Source organism: Takifugu flavidus, chromosome 3 (genome assembly GCF_003711565.1).
Source record: "Takifugu flavidus isolate HTHZ2018 chromosome 3, ASM371156v2, whole genome shotgun sequence".
NCBI classification, from domain to species: domain Eukaryota; kingdom Metazoa; phylum Chordata; class Actinopteri; order Tetraodontiformes; family Tetraodontidae; genus Takifugu; species Takifugu flavidus.
Genome location: NC_079522.1, coordinates 1644556 through 1663659, shown reverse-complemented (window position 1 = coordinate 1663659; position 19104 = coordinate 1644556). Strand labels below are relative to the sequence as shown.

The following is a 19104-nucleotide window of genomic DNA, read 5'->3' as shown; positions in this document are numbered from 1 at the left end:
CACATTTATGAATAAAACATTTTGACTGTTCACTTACAATGCTGCCAATTTTAAATAACATGAACTCTTTATTGTCTGATTTTTCATATGTACAGGAAAGCAAGATGAATGATCTAGGCCTTGTTTCATTTTTGCTGATTTTATTAGGTAAGCTGTTAAAGTAATTTTCAAAATCCCAATGAATAAAATACAATGAAAAATATTTTATATCTTACAATCAACTTTTTCCATTAAATGAATAGCAAAGGAAAAATTCGAACCAAATGAGACATGACTCAACAATTCTAAAAAATACCAATTACAGGTAAAGACAAGATCTTTTTCGGAGACAAAAAATGTTGAAAAAAGTGTGACTAAAATATATGAGGCGTAACAGAATGCAGAATTGCAATTGTTTTATTTTCATAAAAAACAGCGTATGAGTCTTAAAGATACAATTGTAAAGAGTAATAACAAAATCCTGAAAAAAGCCCTCATGTGCATTCCTAATATTTTTACTGTAATTTCTGCAACTACATCGTCACCAACGACATCAGCAACAACCAGTCAAACATCAAGTTCAACAACAGCAACAACATCCATCACAACTTCTCAACACTACATTGTCAACAACCACATCAGCAACAACCAGTCAAACATCTAGTTCAACAACAACAAGTCCATCCACAACTTCTGCAACTACATCGTCACCAACGACATCAGCAACAACCAGTCAAACATCAAGTTCAACAACAAGTCCATCCACACCTTCTGCAACTACATCATCACCAACCACATCAGCAACAACCAGTCAAACATCAAGTTCAACACACAAGTCCATCCACAACTTCTGCAACTACATCATCACCAACCACATCAGCAACAACCAGTCAAACATCAAGTTCAACATCACAAGTCCATCCACAACTTCTACATCGTCACCAACGATCAGCACAAGCAGTCAACATCAAGTTCAACACAAGTCCATCCACACACTTCTGCAACTACAATCATCACCAACCACATCAGCAACAACCAGTCAAACATCAAGTTCAACAACAAGTCCATCCACAACTTCTGCAACTACATCATCACCAACCACATCAGCAACACCAGTCAAACATCAAGTTCAACAACAACAAGTCCATCCACAACTTCTGCAACTACATCGTCACCAACCACATCAGCAACAAGCAGTCAAACATCAAGTTCAACACCAAGTCCATCCACAACTTCTGCAACTACATCATCACCAACCACATCAGCAACAACCAGTCAAACATCAAGTTCACAACATCTACAAGTCCATCCAAAACTACATCGTCACCAACGACATCAGCAACAAGCAGTCAAACATCAAGTTCAACAGCAAGTCCATCCACAACTTCTGCAACTACATCATCACCAACCACATCAGCAACAACCAGTCAAACATCAAGTTCAACAACAAGTCCATCCACACCTTCTGCAACTACATCATCACACCACATCAGCAACAACCAGTCAAATATCAAGTTTAACAACAAGTCCATCCACAACTTCTGCAACTACATCATCACCAACCACATCAGCAACAACCAGTCAAATATCAAGTTTAACACAACAAGTCCATCCACAACTTCTGCAACTACATCATCACCAACCACATCAGCAACAAGCAGTCAAACATCAAGTTCAACAACAAGTCCATCCACAACTTCTGCAACTACATCATCACCAACCACAGCAGCAACAAGCAGTCAAACATCAAGTTCAACAGCAAGTCCATCCACAACTTCTGCACTTACATCCTCACCAACCACATCAGCAACAACCAGTCAAACATCAAGTTCAACAACAAGTCCATCCACACCTTCTGCAACTACATCGTCATCAACCACATCAGCAACAACCAGTCAAACATCAAGTTCAACATCAACAAGTCCATCCACAACTTCTGCAACTACATCATCACCAACCACATCAGCAACAACAACTCAAACATCAAGTTCAACATCAACAGGTCCATCCACAACTTCTGCAACTACATCATCAACAACCACATCAGCAACAACCAGTCAAACATCAAGTTCAACATCAACAAGTCCATCCACAACTTCTGCAACTACATCGTCACCAACCACATCAGCAACAACAGTCAAATATCAAGTTTAACAACAAGTCCATCCACAACTTCTGCAACTACATCAGCAACAACCAGTCAAACATCTAGTTCAACAGCAACAAGTCCATCCACAACTTCTGCAACTACATCGTCACCAACCACATCAGCAACAACCAGTCAAACATCAAGTTCAACATCAACAAGTCCATCCACAACTCCTGCAACTACATCGTCACCAACCACATCAGCAACAACCAGTCAAACATCAAGTTCAACAACAAGTCCATCCACACACCTTCTGCAACTACATCATCACCAACCACATCAGCAACAACCAGTCAAACATCAAGTTCAACAACAAGTCCATCCACACCTTCTGCAACTACATCATCACCAACCACATCAGCAACAACCAGTCAAACATCAAGTTCAACATCAACAAGTCCATCCACAACTTCTGCAACTACATCATCACCAACCACATCAGCAACAACCAGTCAAAAATCAAGTTCAACAACAAGTCCATCCACACTTCTGCAACTACATCCTCACCAACCACATCAGCAACAACCACTCAAACATCAAGTTCAACAGCAACAAGTCCATCCACAACTTCTGCACTACATCATCACCAACCACATCAGCAACAACCAGTCAAACATCAAGTTCAACAACAACAAGTCCATCCACAACTCCTGCAACTACATCGTCACCAACCAACATCAGCAACAAGCAGTCAAACATCAAGTTCAACAGCAAGTCCATCCACAACTTCTGCAACTACATCATCACCAACCACATCAGCAACAAGCAGTCAAACATCAAGTTCACATCAACAAGTCCATCCACACCTTCTGCAACTACATCATCCACCAACCATCAGCAACAACCAGTCAAACATCAAGTTCAACAACAAGTCCATCCACAACTTCTGCAACTACATCATCACCAACCACATCAGCAACAACCACTCAAACATCAAGTTCAACATCAACAAGTCCATCCACAACTTCTGCAACTACATCATCACCAACCACATCAGCAACAACCAGTCAAACATCAAGTTCAACAACAAGTCCATCCACAACTTCTGCAACTACATCATCACCAACCACATCAGCAACAAGTAGTCAAACATCAAGTTCAACATCAACAAGTCCATCCACAACTTCTGCGACTACATCGTCACCAACAACATCAGCAACAACCAGTCAAACATCAAGTTCAACAACAAGTCCATCCACAACTTCTGCAACTACATCATCACCAACCACATCAGCAACAACCAGTCAAACATCAAGTTCAACAACAAGTCCATCCACACCTTCTGCAACTACATCATCACCAACCACATCAGCAACAACCAGTCAAACATCAAGTTCAACATCAACAAGTCATTCCACAACTTCTGCAACTACATCGTCACCATCACACATCAGCAACAAGCAGTCAAACATCAAGTTCAACATCAACAAGTCCATCCACAACTTCTGCAACTACATCGTCACCAACCACATCAGCAACAACCAGTCAAACATCTAGTTCAACAACAAGTCCATCCACACTTCTGCAACTACATCGTCACCAACCACATCAGCAACAACCAGTCAAACATCTAGTTCAACAACAAGTCCATCCACAACTTCTGCAACTACATCATCAACAACCACATCAGCAACAACCAGTCAAACGTCAAGTTCAACAACAAGTCCATCCACACCTTCTGCAACTACATCATCACCAACCACATCAGCACAACCAGTCAATCATCAAGTTCAACAACAAGTCCATCCACACCTTCTGCAACTACATCATCACCAACCACATCAGCAACAACCAGTCAAACATCTAGTTCAACCTCAACAAGTCCATCCACACCTTCTGCAACTACATCATCACCAACCACATCAGCAACAACCAGTCAAACATCAAGTTCAACATCAACAGGTCCATCCACAACTTCTGCAACTACATGTCACCAACCACATCAGCAACAACCAGTCAAACATCAAGTTCAACAACAAGTCCATCCACACTTCTGCGACTACATCATCACCAACCACATCAGCAACAACCAGTCAATCATCAAGTTCAACAACAAGTCCATCCACACCTTCTGCAACTACATCATCACCAACCACATCAGCAACAACCAGTCAAAAATCAAGTTCAACAACAAGTCCATCCACAACTTCTGCAACTACATCATCACCAACCACATCAGCAACAACCAGTCAATCATCAAGTTCAACAACAAGTCCATCCACACCTTCTGCAACTACATCATCACAAACCACATCAGCAACAACCAGTCAAACATCTAGTTCAACCTCAACAAGTCCATCCACAACTTCTGCAACTACATCATCACCAACCACATCAGCAACAACCAGTCAAACATCAAGTTCAACATCAACAAGTCCATCCACAACTTCTGCAACTACATCGTCACCAACCACATCAGCAACAACCAGTCAAACATCAAGTTCAACAACAAGTCCATCCACACCTTCTGCAACTACATCATCACCAACCACATCAGCAACAACCAGTCAAACATCAAGTTCAACATCAACAAGTCCATCCACAACTTCTGCGACTACATCATCACCAACCACATCAGCAACAAGTAGTCAAACATCAAGTTCAACATCAACAAGTCCATCCACAACTTCTGCGACTACATCGTCACCAACAACATCAGCAACAACCAGTCAAACATCAAGTTCAACATCAACAAGTCCATCCACAACTTCTGCAACTACATCGTCACCAACCACATCAGCAACAACCAGTCAAACATCAAGTTCAACATCAACAAGTCCATCCACAACTTCTGCGACTACATCATCACCAACCACATCAGCAACAACCAGTCAAACATCAAGTTCAACAACAAGTCCATCCACAACTTCTGCAACTACATCATCACCAACCACATCAGCAACAAGTAGTCAAACATCAAGTTCAACATCAACAAGTCCATCCACAACTTCTGCGACTACATCGTCACCAACAACATCAGCAACAACCAGTCAAACATCAAGTTCAACAACAAGTCCATCCACAACTTCTGCAACTACATCATCACCAACCACATCAGCAACAACCAGTCAAACATCAAGTTCAACAACAAGTCCATCCACACCTTCTGCAACTACATCATCACCAACCACATCAGCAACAACCAGTCAAACATCAGGTTCAACATCAACAAGTCCATCCACAACTTCTGCAACTACATCGTCACCATCCACATCAGCAACAAGCAGTCAAACATCAAGTTCAACATCAACAAGTCCATCCACAACTTCTGCAACTACATCGTCACCATCCACATCAGCAACAAGCAGTCAAACATCAAGTTCAACATCAACAAGTCCATCCACAACTTCTGCAACTACATCGTCACCAACCACATCAGCAACAACCAGTCAAACATCAAGTTCAACAACAAGTCCATCCACACTTCTGCAACTACATCGTCACCAACCACATCAGCAACAACCAGTCAAACATCTAGTTCAACAACAAGTCCATCCACAACTTCTGCAACTACATCATCAACAACCACATCAGCAACAACCAGTCAAACGTCAAAGTCAACAACAACAAGTCCATCCACACCTTCTGCAACTACATCATCACCAACCACATCAGCAACAACCAGTCAATCATCAAGTTCAACAACAAGTCCATCCACACCTTCTGCAACTACATCATCACCAACCACATCAGCAACAACCAGTCAAACATCAAGTTCAACATCAACAGGTTCATCCACAACTTCTGCAACTACATTGTCACCAACCACATCAGCAACAACCAGTCAAACATCAAGTTCAACAACAAGTCCATCCACACCTTCTGCAACTACATCATCACCAACCACATCAGCAACAACCAGTCAAACATCAAGTTCAACAACAAGTCCATCCACAACTTCTGCAACTACATCGTCACCAACCACATCAGCAACAACCAGTCAAACATCAAGTTCAACAACAAGTCCATCCACAACTTCTGCAACTACATCATCACCAACCACATCAGCAACTACCAGTCAAACATCAAGTTCAACATCAACAAGTCCATCCACAACTTCTGCAACTACATCGTCACCAACAACATCAGCAACAACCAGTCAAACATCAAGTTCAACACAACAAGTCCATCCACACCTTCTGCAACTACATCATCACCAACCACATCAGCAACAACCAGTCAATCATCAAGTTCAACAACAAGTCCATCCACACCTTCTGCAACTACATCATCACCAACCACATCAGCAACAACCAGTCAAAAATCAAGTTCAACAACAAGTCCATCCACAACTTCTGCAACTACATCATCACCAACCACATCAGCAACAACCAGTCAATCATCAAGTTCAACAACAAGTCCATCCACACCTTCTGCAACTACATCATCACAAACCACATCAGCAACAACCAGTCAAAATCTAGTTCAACCTCAACAAGTCCATCCACAACTTCTGCAACTACATCATCACCAACCACATCAGCAACAACCAGTCAAACATCAAGTTCAACATCAACAAGTCCATCCACAACTTCTGCAACTACATCGTCACCAACCACATCAGCAACAACCAGTCAAACATCAAGTTCAACAACAAGTCCATCCACACCTTCTGCAACTACATCATCACCAACCACATCAGCAACAACCAGTCAAAAATCTAGTTCAACCTCAACAAGTCCATCCACAACTTCTGCAACTACATCATCACCAACCACATCAGCAACAACCAGTCAAACATCAAGTTCAACATCAACAAGTCCATCCACAACTTCTGCAACTACATCGTCACCAACCACATCAGCAACAACCAGTCAAAACATCAAGTTCAACAACAAGTCCATCCACACCTTCTGCAACTACATCATCACCAACACATCAGCACAACACCAGTCAAACATCAAGTTCAACATCAACAAGTCCATCCACAACTTCTGCGACTACATCATCACCAACCACATCAGCAACAACCAGTCAAACATCAAGTTCAACAACAAGTCCATCCACAACTTCTGCAACTACATCATCACCAACCACATCAGCAACAAGTAGTCAAACATCAAGTTCAACATCAACAAGTCCATCCACAACTTCTGCGACTACATCGTCACCACAACATCAGCAACAACCAGTCAAACATCAAGTTCAACAACAAGTCCATCCACACCTTCTGCAACTACATCATCACCAACCACATCAGCAACAACCAGTCAAACATCAAGTTCAACATCAACAAGTCCATCCACAACTTCTGCAACTACATCGTCCACCATCCACATCAGCAACAAGCAGTCAAACATCAAGTTCAACATCAACAAGTCCATCCACAACTTCTGCAACTACATCGTCACCAACCACATCAGCAACACAACCAGTCAAACATCAAGTTCAACAACAAGTCCATCCACACCTTCTGCAACACAACATCGTCACCAACCACATCAGCAACAACCAGTCAAACATCTAGTTCAACAACAAGTCCATCCACAACTTCTGCAACTACATCGTCACCAACCACATCAGCAACAACCAGTCAAACATCAAGTTCAACAACAAGTCCATCCACACCTTCTCCAACTACATCATCACCAACCACATCAGCAACAACCAGTCAAACATCTAGTTCAACAACAAGTCCATCCACACTTCTGCAACTACATCATCAACAACCACATCAGCAACAACCAGTCAAACATCAAGTTCAACATCAACAAGTCCATCCACACTTCTGCGACTACATCGTCACCAACCACATCAGCAACAACCAGTCAAACATCAAGTTCAACAACAAGTCCATCCACACCTTCTGCAACTACATCATCACCAACCACATCAGCAACAACAACCAGTCAATCATCAAGTTCAACAACAAGTCCATCCACACCTTCTGCACTACATCATCACCAACCACATCAGCAACAACCAGTCAATCATCAAGTTCAACAACAAGTCCATCCACACCTTCTGCAACTACATCATCACCAACCACATCAGCAACAACCAGTCAAACATCAAGTTCAACATCAACAAGTCCATCCACAACTTCTGCGACTACATCATCACCAACAACATCAGCAACAACCAGTCAAACATCAAGTTCAACATCAACAAGTCCATCCACAACTTCTGCAACTACATCATCAACAACCACAAGTCCATCCACAACTTCTGCAACTACATCGTCACCAACCACATCAGCAACAAGCAGTCAAACATCAAGTTCAACAGCAAGTCCATCCACAACTTCTGCAACTACATCGTCACCAACCACATCAGCAACAAGCAGTCAAACATCAAGTTCAACAGCAAGTCCATCCACACCTTCTGCAACTACATCATCACCAACCACACATCAGCACAACCCAGTCAAACATCAAGTTCAACATCAACAAGTCCATCCACAACTTCTGCAACTACATCATCACCAACCACATCAGCAACAACCAGTCAAACATCAAGTTCAACATCAACAAGTCCATCCACCACCTTCTGCAACTACATCATCAACAACCACATCAGCAACAACCAGTCAAACATCAAGTTCAACATCAACAAGTCCATCCACAACTTCTGCAACTACATCGTCACCAACCAACATCAGCAACAAGCAGTCAAACATCAAGTTCAACAGCAACTCCATCCACAACTTCTGTCTGCAACTACATCGTCACCAACAACAGCAGCAACAACTAGTCAAACATCTAGTTCAACATACACAAGTCCATCCACAACTTCTGCAACTACATCATCACCAACCATATCAGCAACAACCAGTCAAATATCTAGTTCAACATCCACAAGCCCATCCACAACTTCAGCAACTACATCGTCACCAACCACATCAGCAACAACCAGTCAAACATCTAGTTCAACATCCACAAGTCATCCACAACTTCAGCAACTACATCGTCACCAACCACATCAGCAACAACAGTCAAACATCTAGTTCAACAACCACAAGTCCATCCACAACTTCTGCAACTACATCGTCACCAACCACATCAGCAACACCCAGTCAAACATCAAGTTCAACAACAAGTCCATCCACACCACCTCTGCAACTACATCATCACCAACCACATCAGCAACAACCAGTCAAACATCAAGTTCAACATCAACAAGTCCATCCACAACTTCTGCGACTACATCATCACCAACCACATCAGCAACAAGTAGTCAAACATCAAGTTCAACATCAACAAGTCCATCCACAACTTCTGCGACTACATCGTCACCAACACATCAGCAACAACCAGTCAAACATCAAGTTCAACCACAAGTCCATCCACAACTTCTGCAACTACATCGTCACCAACCACATCAGCAACAACCAGTCAAACATCAAGTTCAACATCAACAAGTCCATCCACAACTTCTGCGACTACATCATCACCAACCACATCAGCAACAACCAGTCAAACATCAAGTTCAACAACAAGTCCATCCACAACTTCTGCAACTACATCATCACCAACCACATCAGCAACAAGTAGTCAAACATCAAGTTCAACATCAACAAGTCCATCCACAACTTCTGCGACTACATCGTCACCAACACATCAGCAACAACCAGTCAAACATCAAGTTCAACAACAAGTCCATCCACAACTTCTGCAACTACATCATCACCAACCACATCAGCAACACCAGTCAAACATCAAGTTCAAAACAACAAGTCCATCCACCCTTCTGCAACTACATCATCACCAACCACATCAGCAACAACCAGTCAAACATCAGGTTCAACATCAACAAGTCCATCCACAACTTCTGCAACTACATCGTCACCATCCACATCAGCAACAAGCAGTCAAACATCAAGTTCAACATCAACAAGTCCATCCACAACTTCTGCAACTACATCGTCACCATCCACATCAGCAACAAGCAGTCAAACATCAAGTTCAACATCAACAAGTCCATCCACAACTTCTGCAACTACATCGTCACCACCACATCAGCAACAACAACAGTCAAAATCAAGTTCAACAACAAGTCCATCCACACCTTCTGCAACTACATCGTCACCAACCACATCAGCAACAACCAGTCAAACATCTAGTTCAACAACAAGTCCATCCACAACTTCTGCAACTACATCATCACCAACCACATCAGCAACAACCAGTCAAACATCAAGTTCAACAACAAGTCCATCCACACCTTCTGCAACTACATCATCACCAACCACATCAGCAACAACCAGTCAATCATCAAGTTCAACAACAAGTCCATCCACACCTTCTGCAACTACATCATCACCAACCACATCAGCAACAACCAGTCAAACATCAAGTTCAACATCAACAGGTCCATCCACAACTTCTGCAACTACATTGTCACCAACCACATCAGCAACAACCAGTCAAACATCAAGTTCAACAACAAGTCCATCCACACCTTCTGCAACTACATCATCACCAACCACATCAGCAACAACCAGTCAAACATCAAGTTCAACAACAAGTCCATCCACAACTTCTGCAACTACATCGTCACCAACCACACCAGCAACAACCAGTCAAACATCAAGTTCAACAACAAGTCCATCCACAACTTCTGCAACTACATCATCACCAACCACATCAGCAACAACCAGTCAAACATCAAGTTCAACATCAACAGTCCATCCACAACTTCTGCAACTACATCGTCACCAACAACATCAGCAACAACCAGTCAAACATCAAGTTCAACAACAAGTACATCCACACCTTCTGCCTACTCATCACCAACCACATCAGCAACAACCAGTCAATCATCAAGTTCAACAACAAGTCCATCCACACCTTCTGCAACTACATCATCACCAACCACATCAGCAACAACCAGTCAAAAACATCAAGTTCAACACAAGTCCATCCACAACTTCTGCTTCTGCAACACATCATCACCAACCACATCAGCAACAACCAGTCAATCATCAAGTTCAACAACAAGTCCATCCACACTTCTGCAACTACATCTCATCACAACCACATCAGCAACAACCAGTCAAAAATCTAGTTCAACTCAACAAGTCCATCCACAACTTCTGCAACTACATCACACCACCAACCACATCAGCAACAACCAGTCAAACATCAAGTTCAACATCAACAAGTCCATCCACAACTTCTGCAACTACATCGTCACCAACCACATCAGCAACAACCAGTCAACATCAAGTTCAACAACAAGTCCATCCACACTTCTGCAACTACATCATCACCAACCACAATCAGCAACAACCAGTCAAACATCAAGTTCAACATCAACAAGTCCATCCACAACTTCTGCGACTACATCATCACCAACCACATCAGCAACAACCAGTCAAACATCAAGTTCAACACAAGTCCATCCACAACTTCTGCAACTACATCATCACCAACCACATCAGCAACAACAAGTCAAACATCAAGTTCAACATCAACAAGTCCATCCACAACTTCTGCGACTACATCGTCACCAACCACATCAGCAACAACCAGTCAAACATCAAGTTCAACAACAAGTCCATCCACACCTTCTGCAACTACATCATCACCAACCACATCAGCAACAACCAGTCAAACATCAAGTTCAACATCAACAAGTCCATCCACACTTCTGCAACTACATCGTCACACCATCACCACATCAACAACAGTCAAACATCAAGTTCAACATCAACAAGTCCATCCACAACTTCTGCAACTACATCGTCACCAACCACATCAGCAACAACCAGTCAAACATCAAGTTCAACAACAAGTCCATCCACACCTTCTGCAACTACATCGTCACCAACCACATCAGCAACAACCAGTCAAACATCTAGTTCAACAACAAGTCCATCCACAACTTCTGCAACTACATCATCAACAACCACATCAGCAACAACCAGTCAAACATCAAGTTCAACAAACAAGTCCATCCACCCTTTTGCAACTACATCATCACCAACCACATCAGCAACAACCAGTCAAACATCTAGTTCAACAACAACAAGTCCATCCACAACTTCTGCAACTACATCATCATCACCACCACATCAGCAACAACCAGTCAAACATCAAGTTCAACATCACAAGTCCATCCACAACTTCTGCAACTACATCGTCACCAACCACATCAGCAACAACCAGTCAAACATCAAGTTCAACAACAAGTCCATCCACACCTTCTCCAACTACATCATCACCAACCACATCAGCAACAACCAGTCAAACATCTAGTTCAACAACAAGTCCATCCACAACTTCTGCAACTACATCATCAACAACCACATCAGCAACAACCAGTCAAACATCAAGTTCAACATCAACAAGTCCATCCACAACTTCTGCGACTACATCGTCACCAACCACATCAGCAACAACCAGTCAAACATCAAGTTCAACAACAAGTCCATCCACACCTTCTGCAACTACATCATCACCAACCACATCAGCAACAACCAGTCAATCATCAAGTTCAACAACAAGTCCATCCACACCTTCTGCAACTACATCATCACCAACCACATCAGCAACAACCAGTCAAACATCAAGTCAACAACAAGTCCATCCACACCTTCTGCAACTACATCATCACCAACCACATCAGCAACAACCAGTCAAACATCAAGTTCAACATCAACAAGTCCATCCACAACTCTCTGCGACTACATCATCACCAACCACATCAGCAACAACCAGTCAAACATCAAGTTCAACATCAACAAGTCCATCCACAACTTCTGCAACTACATCATCAACAACCCACAAGTCCATCCACAACTTCTGCAACTACAACATCGTCACCAACCACATCAGCAACACAGCAGTCAAACATCAAGTTCAACAGCAAGTCCATCCACAACTTCTGCAACTACATCGTCACCAACCACATCAGCAACAAGCAGTCAAACATCAAGTTCAACAGCAAGTCCATCCACACCTTCTGCAACTACATCATCACCAACCACATCAGCAACAACCAGTCAAACATCAAGTTCAACATCAACAATCCATCCACAACTTCTGCAACTACATCATCACCAACCACATCAGCAACAACCAGTCAAACATCAAGTTCAACATCAACAAGTCCATCCACACCTTCTGCAACTACATCATCACAACCACATCAGCAACAACCAGTCAAACATCAAGTTCAACATCAACAAGTCCATCCACAACTTCTGCAACTACATCGTCACCAACCACATCAGCAACAAGCAGTCAAACATCAAGTTCAACAGCAACTCCATCCACAACTTCTGCAACTACATCGTCACCACCAACAACACAGCAACAACTAGTCAAACATCTAGTTCAACATACACAAGTCCATCCACAACTTCTGCAACTACATCATCACCAACCCATATCAGCAACAACCAGTCAAATATCTAGTTCAACATCCACAAGCCATCCACAACTTCAGCAACTACATCGTCACCACACCACATCAGCAACAACCAGTCAAAACATCTAGTTCAACATCCACAAGTCAATCCACAACTTCAGCAACTACATCGTCACCAACCACATCAGCAACAACCAGTCAAACATCGTTTCAACAACCACAAGTCCATCCACAACTTCTGCAACTACATCGTCACCAACCACATCAGCAACACCCAGTCAAACATCAAGTTCAACAACAAGTCCATCCACACCTTCTGCAACTACATCATCACCAACCACATCAGCAACAACCAGTCAAACATCAAGTTCAACATCAACAAGTCCATCCACAACTTCTGCGACTACATCATCACCAACCACATCAGCAACAAGTAGTCAAACATCAAGTTCAACATCAACAAGTCCATCCACAACTTCTGCGACTACATCGTCACCAACAACATCAGCAACAACCAGTCAAACATCAAGTTCAACATCAACAAGTCCATCCACAACTTCTGCAACTACATCGTCACCAACCACATCAGCAACCAGTCAAACATCAAGTTCAACATCAACAAGTCCATCCACAACTTCTGCGACTACATCATCACCAACCACATCAGCACAACAACCAGTCAAACATCAGTTCAACAACAAGTCCATCCACAACTTCTGCAACTACATCATCACCAACCACATCAGCAACAAGTAGTCAAACATCAAGTTCACAACATCAACAAGTCCATCCACAACTTCTGCGACTACATCGTCACCAACAACATCAGCAACAACCAGTCAAACATCAAGTTCAACAACAAGTCCATCCACAACTTCTGCAACTACATCATCACCAACCACATCAGCAACAACCAGTCAACATCAAGTTCAACAACAAGTCCATCCACACCTTCTGCAACTACATCATCACCAACCACATCAGCAACAACCAGTCAAACATCAAGTTCAACATCAACAAGTCCATCCACAACTTCTGCAACTACATCGTCACCATCCACATCAGCAACAACAGTCAAACATCAAGTTCAACATCAACACCATCCACAACTTCTGCAACTACATCGTCACCATCCACATCAGCAACAACCAGTCAAACATCAAGTTCAACATCAACAAGTCCATCCACAACTTCTGCAACTACATCGTCACCAACCACATCAGCAACAACCAGTCAAACATCAAGTTCAACAACAAGTCCATCCACACCTTCTGCAACTACATCGTCACCAACCATCAGCAACAACCAGTCAAACATCTAGTTCAACAACAAGTCCATCCACAACTTCTGCAACTACATCATCAACAACCACATCAGCAACAACCAGTCAAACGTCAAGTTCAACAACAAGTCCATCCACACCTTCTGCAACTACATCATCACACCAACCACATTAGCAACAACCAGTCAATCATCAAGTTCAACAACAAGTCCATCCACACCTTCTGCAACTACATCATCACCAACCACATCAGCAACAACCAGTCAAACATCTAGTTCAACCTCAACAAGTCCATCCACACCTTCTGCAACTACATCATCACCAACCACATCAGCAACAACCAGTCAAACATCAAGTTCAACATCAACAGGTCCATCCACAACTTCTGCAACTACATTGTCACCAACCACATCAGCAACAACCAGTCAAACATCAAGTTCAACAACAAGTCCATCCACACCTTCTGCAACTACATCATCACCAACCACATCAGCAACAACCAGTCAAACATCAAGTTCAACAACAAGTCCATCCACAACTTCTGCACTACATCGTCACCAACCACACCAGCAACAACCAGTCAAACATCAAGTTCAACAACAAGTCCATCCACAACTTCTGCAACTACATCATCACCAACCACATCAGCAACACAGTCAAACATCAAGTTCAACATCAACAAGTCCATCCACAACTTCTGCAACTACATCGTCACCAACACACATCAGCAACAACCAGTCAAACATCAAGTTCAACAACAAGTACATCCACACTTCTGCAACTACATCATCACCAACCACATCAGCAACAACCAGTCAATCATCAAGTTCAACAACAAGTCCATCCACAACCTTCTGCAACTACATCATCACCACCACATCAGCAACACCAGTCAAAATCAAGTTCAACAACAAGTCCATCCACAACTTCTGCAACTACATCATCACCAACCACATCAGCAACAACCAGTCAATCATCAGTTCAACAACAAGTCCATCCACACCTTCTGCAACTACATCATCACACCAACCACATCAGCAACAACCAGTCAAACATCTAGTTCAACCTCAACAAGTCCATCCACAACTTCTGCAACTAACATCATCACCAACCACATCAGCAACAACCAGTCAAACATCAAGTTCAACATCAACAAGTCCATCCACAACTTCTGCAACTACATCGTCACCAACCACATCAGCAACAACCAGTCAAACATCAAGTTCAACAACAAGTCCATCCACACCTTCTGCAACTACATCATCACCAACCACATCAGCAACAACCAGTCAAACATCAAGTTCAACATCAACAAGTCCATCCACAACTTCTGCGACTACATCATCACCAACCACATCAGCAACAACCAGTCAAACATCAAGTTCAACAACAAGTCCATCCACAACTTCTGCAACTACTCATCACCAACCACATCAGCAACAAGTAGTCAAACATCAAGTTCAACATCAACAAGTCCATCCACAACTTCTGCGACTACATCGTCACCAAACAACATCAGCAACAACCAGTCAAACATCAAGTTCAACCACAAGTCCATCCACAACTTCTGCAACTACATCATCACCAACCACATCAGCAACAACCAGTCAAACATCAAGTTCAACAACAAGTCCATCCACACCTTCTGCAACTACATATCACCACCACATCAGCAACACCAGTCAAACATCAAGTTCAACAACATCAACAAGTCCATCCACAACTTCTGCAACTACATCGTCACCATCCACATCAGCAACAAGCAGTCAAACATCAAGTTCAACATCAACAAGTCCATCCACAACTTCTGCAACTACATCGTCACCACCACATCAGCAACAACCAGTCAAACATCAAGTTCAACAACACAGTCCAATCCATCCACACCTTCTGCAACTACATCGTCACCAACCACATCAGCAACAACCATCAAAGATCTAGTTCAACAACACAGTCCATCACACACATTTCTGCATACATCATCACAATCATCAACAACCAGTCAACATCAGCAACAACGTCACCAACAGCAACTTCAACATCACAAGTCCCAATCCACAGTTTACTGCATCTTCATCATCACTCCCCCATCGTCATACATCACCACCAACCACATCACAACACAGTCAAATCTAGTTCAACAACAACAAGTCCATCCACAACTTCTGCAACTACATCATCACCCACCACATCAGCAACAACCAGTCAACATCAAGTTCAACATCAACAAGTCCATCCACAACTTCTGCAACTACATCGTCACCAACCCATCAGCAACAACCAGTCAAACATCAAGTTCAACAACAAGTCCATCCACACCTTCTGCAACTACATCATCACCAACCACATCAGCAACAACCAGTCAAACATCTAGTTCAACAACAAGTCCATCCACAACTTCTGCAACTACATCATCAACAACCACATCAGCAACAACCAGTCAAACATCAAGTTCACATCAACAAGTCCATCCACAACTTCCTGCGACTACATCGTCAACCAACCACATCAGCAACACCCAGTCAAACATCAAGTTCACACAAGTCATCCACACCCCTTCTTCTGCAACTACATCATCACCAACCACATCAGCAACAACCAGTCAATCATCAAGTTCAACAACAAGTCCATCCACACCTTCTGCAACTACATCATCACCAACCACATCAGCAACAACCAGTCAATCATCAAGTTCAAAACAACAAGTCATCCACACCTTCTGCAACTACATCATCACCCAACCACATCAGCAACAACCAGTCAACCACATCAAGTTCAACATCAACAAGTCCATCCACAACTTCTGCGCGACTACATCATCACCAACAACATCAGCAACAACCAGTCAAACATCAAGTTCAACATCAACACAAGTCCATCCACAACTTCTGCAACTACATCATCAACAACCACAAGTCCATCCACAACTTCTGCAACTACTATCGTCACCAACCACATCAGCCAAACAAGCAGTCAAAACATCAAGTTCCACATCAGCAATCCATCCACAACTTCTGCAACTACATCGTCACCAACCACATCAGCAACAAGCAGTCAAACATCAAGTTCAACAGCAAGTCCATCCCACCCTTCTGCAACTACATATCATCACCAACCCCATCAGCAACAACCAGTCAACAAAACATCAAGTTCACATCAACAAGTCCATCCACACTTCTGCAACTACATCATCACCAACACATCAGCAACAACAACCAGTCAAACATCAAGTTCAACATCAACAAGTCCCATCCACACCTTCTGCAACTACATCATCAACAACCACATCAGCAACAACACCAGTCAAACATCAAGTTCAACATCAACAAGTCCATCCACAACTCTTTAACTACATCGTCACCAACCACATCAGCAACAAAGCTTCAAACATCAAGTTCAACAGCAACTCCATCCACAACTTCTGCAAACTACATATCACCAACCCAACAGCAGCAACAACTAGTCAAACATCTAGTTCAACATACACAGTCCATCCACAACTTCTGCAACTACACAATCATCACCAACCACATCAGCAACAACCAGTCAAATATCTAGTTCAACATCCACAAGCCCATCCACAACTTCAGCAACTACATCGTCACCAACCACATCAGCAACAACCAGTCAAACATCTAGTTCAACATCCACAAGTCAATCCACAACTTCAGCGCAACTACATCGTCACCAACCACATCAGCAAAAACAGTCAAACAGTTCACAACAACACCACAAGCCACATACTCACACACTATCATGCATCGTCACCAACCCCATCAGCACACCACCCAACACAAAAACATCAACAACAAACACAAGTCCATCCACAACTTCTGAACTACATCGTCACCAACCACACAACACAACCAGTCAAACATCAAGTTCACACAAGTCCATCTCACAACTTCTGCAACTACATCGTCACCAACCACATCAGCAACAACCAGTCAAACATCAAGTTCAACATCTACAAGTCCATCCACAACTACATCGTCACCAACCATCAGCAACAACCAGTCAAACATCAAGTTCAACAACAAGTCCATCCACAACTTCTGCAACTACATCGTCACCAACCACATCAGCAACAACCAGTCAAACATCTAGTTCAACACAACAAGTCCATCCACAACTTCTGCAACTACATCATCACCAACCACATCAGCAACAACCAGTCAAACATCAAGTTCAACAACAAGTCCATCCACAACTTCTGCAACTACATCGTCACCAACAACATCAGCAACAACAGTCAAACATCAAGTTCAACAACAAGTCCATCCACAACTTCTGCAACTACATCGTCACCAACCACATCAGCAACAACCAGTCAAACATCAAGTTCAACAACAAGTCCATCCACAACTTCTGCAACTACATC

General features: G+C 42.8%; 3 protein-coding genes across 3 annotated transcripts; all 3 read left to right on the top strand.

Annotated features, from left to right (window-relative positions):
• Positions 1–2932: 2932 nt before the first annotated feature.
• LOC130523388 (mucin-2-like) lies at positions 2933–5545 on the top strand (the record flags this gene model as incomplete). Its single annotated transcript, XM_057028662.1, has 2 exons — positions 2933–3481; positions 4205–5545. Coding segments are annotated over 2 exons (1890 nt in total), but the record flags the coding sequence as incomplete, so codon positions are not given.
• Positions 5546–6553: 1008 nt separating this feature from the next.
• LOC130523387 (uncharacterized) lies at positions 6554–11134 on the top strand (the record flags this gene model as incomplete). Its single annotated transcript, XM_057028661.1, has 4 exons — positions 6554–6927; positions 7028–7206; positions 8495–8505; positions 11123–11134. Coding segments are annotated over 4 exons (576 nt in total), but the record flags the coding sequence as incomplete, so codon positions are not given.
• Positions 11135–14675: 3541 nt separating this feature from the next.
• Positions 14676–17353, top strand: LOC130523386 (mucin-2-like; the record flags this gene model as incomplete). The annotated part of the gene is made up of 8 exons (XM_057028659.1): positions 14676–14685; positions 14741–14827; positions 14899–15237; positions 15294–15364; positions 16407–16543; positions 16860–16916; positions 16984–17162; positions 17268–17353. Coding segments are annotated over 8 exons (966 nt in total), but the record flags the coding sequence as incomplete, so codon positions are not given.
• Between the last annotated feature and the right edge of the window lie 1751 nt (positions 17354–19104).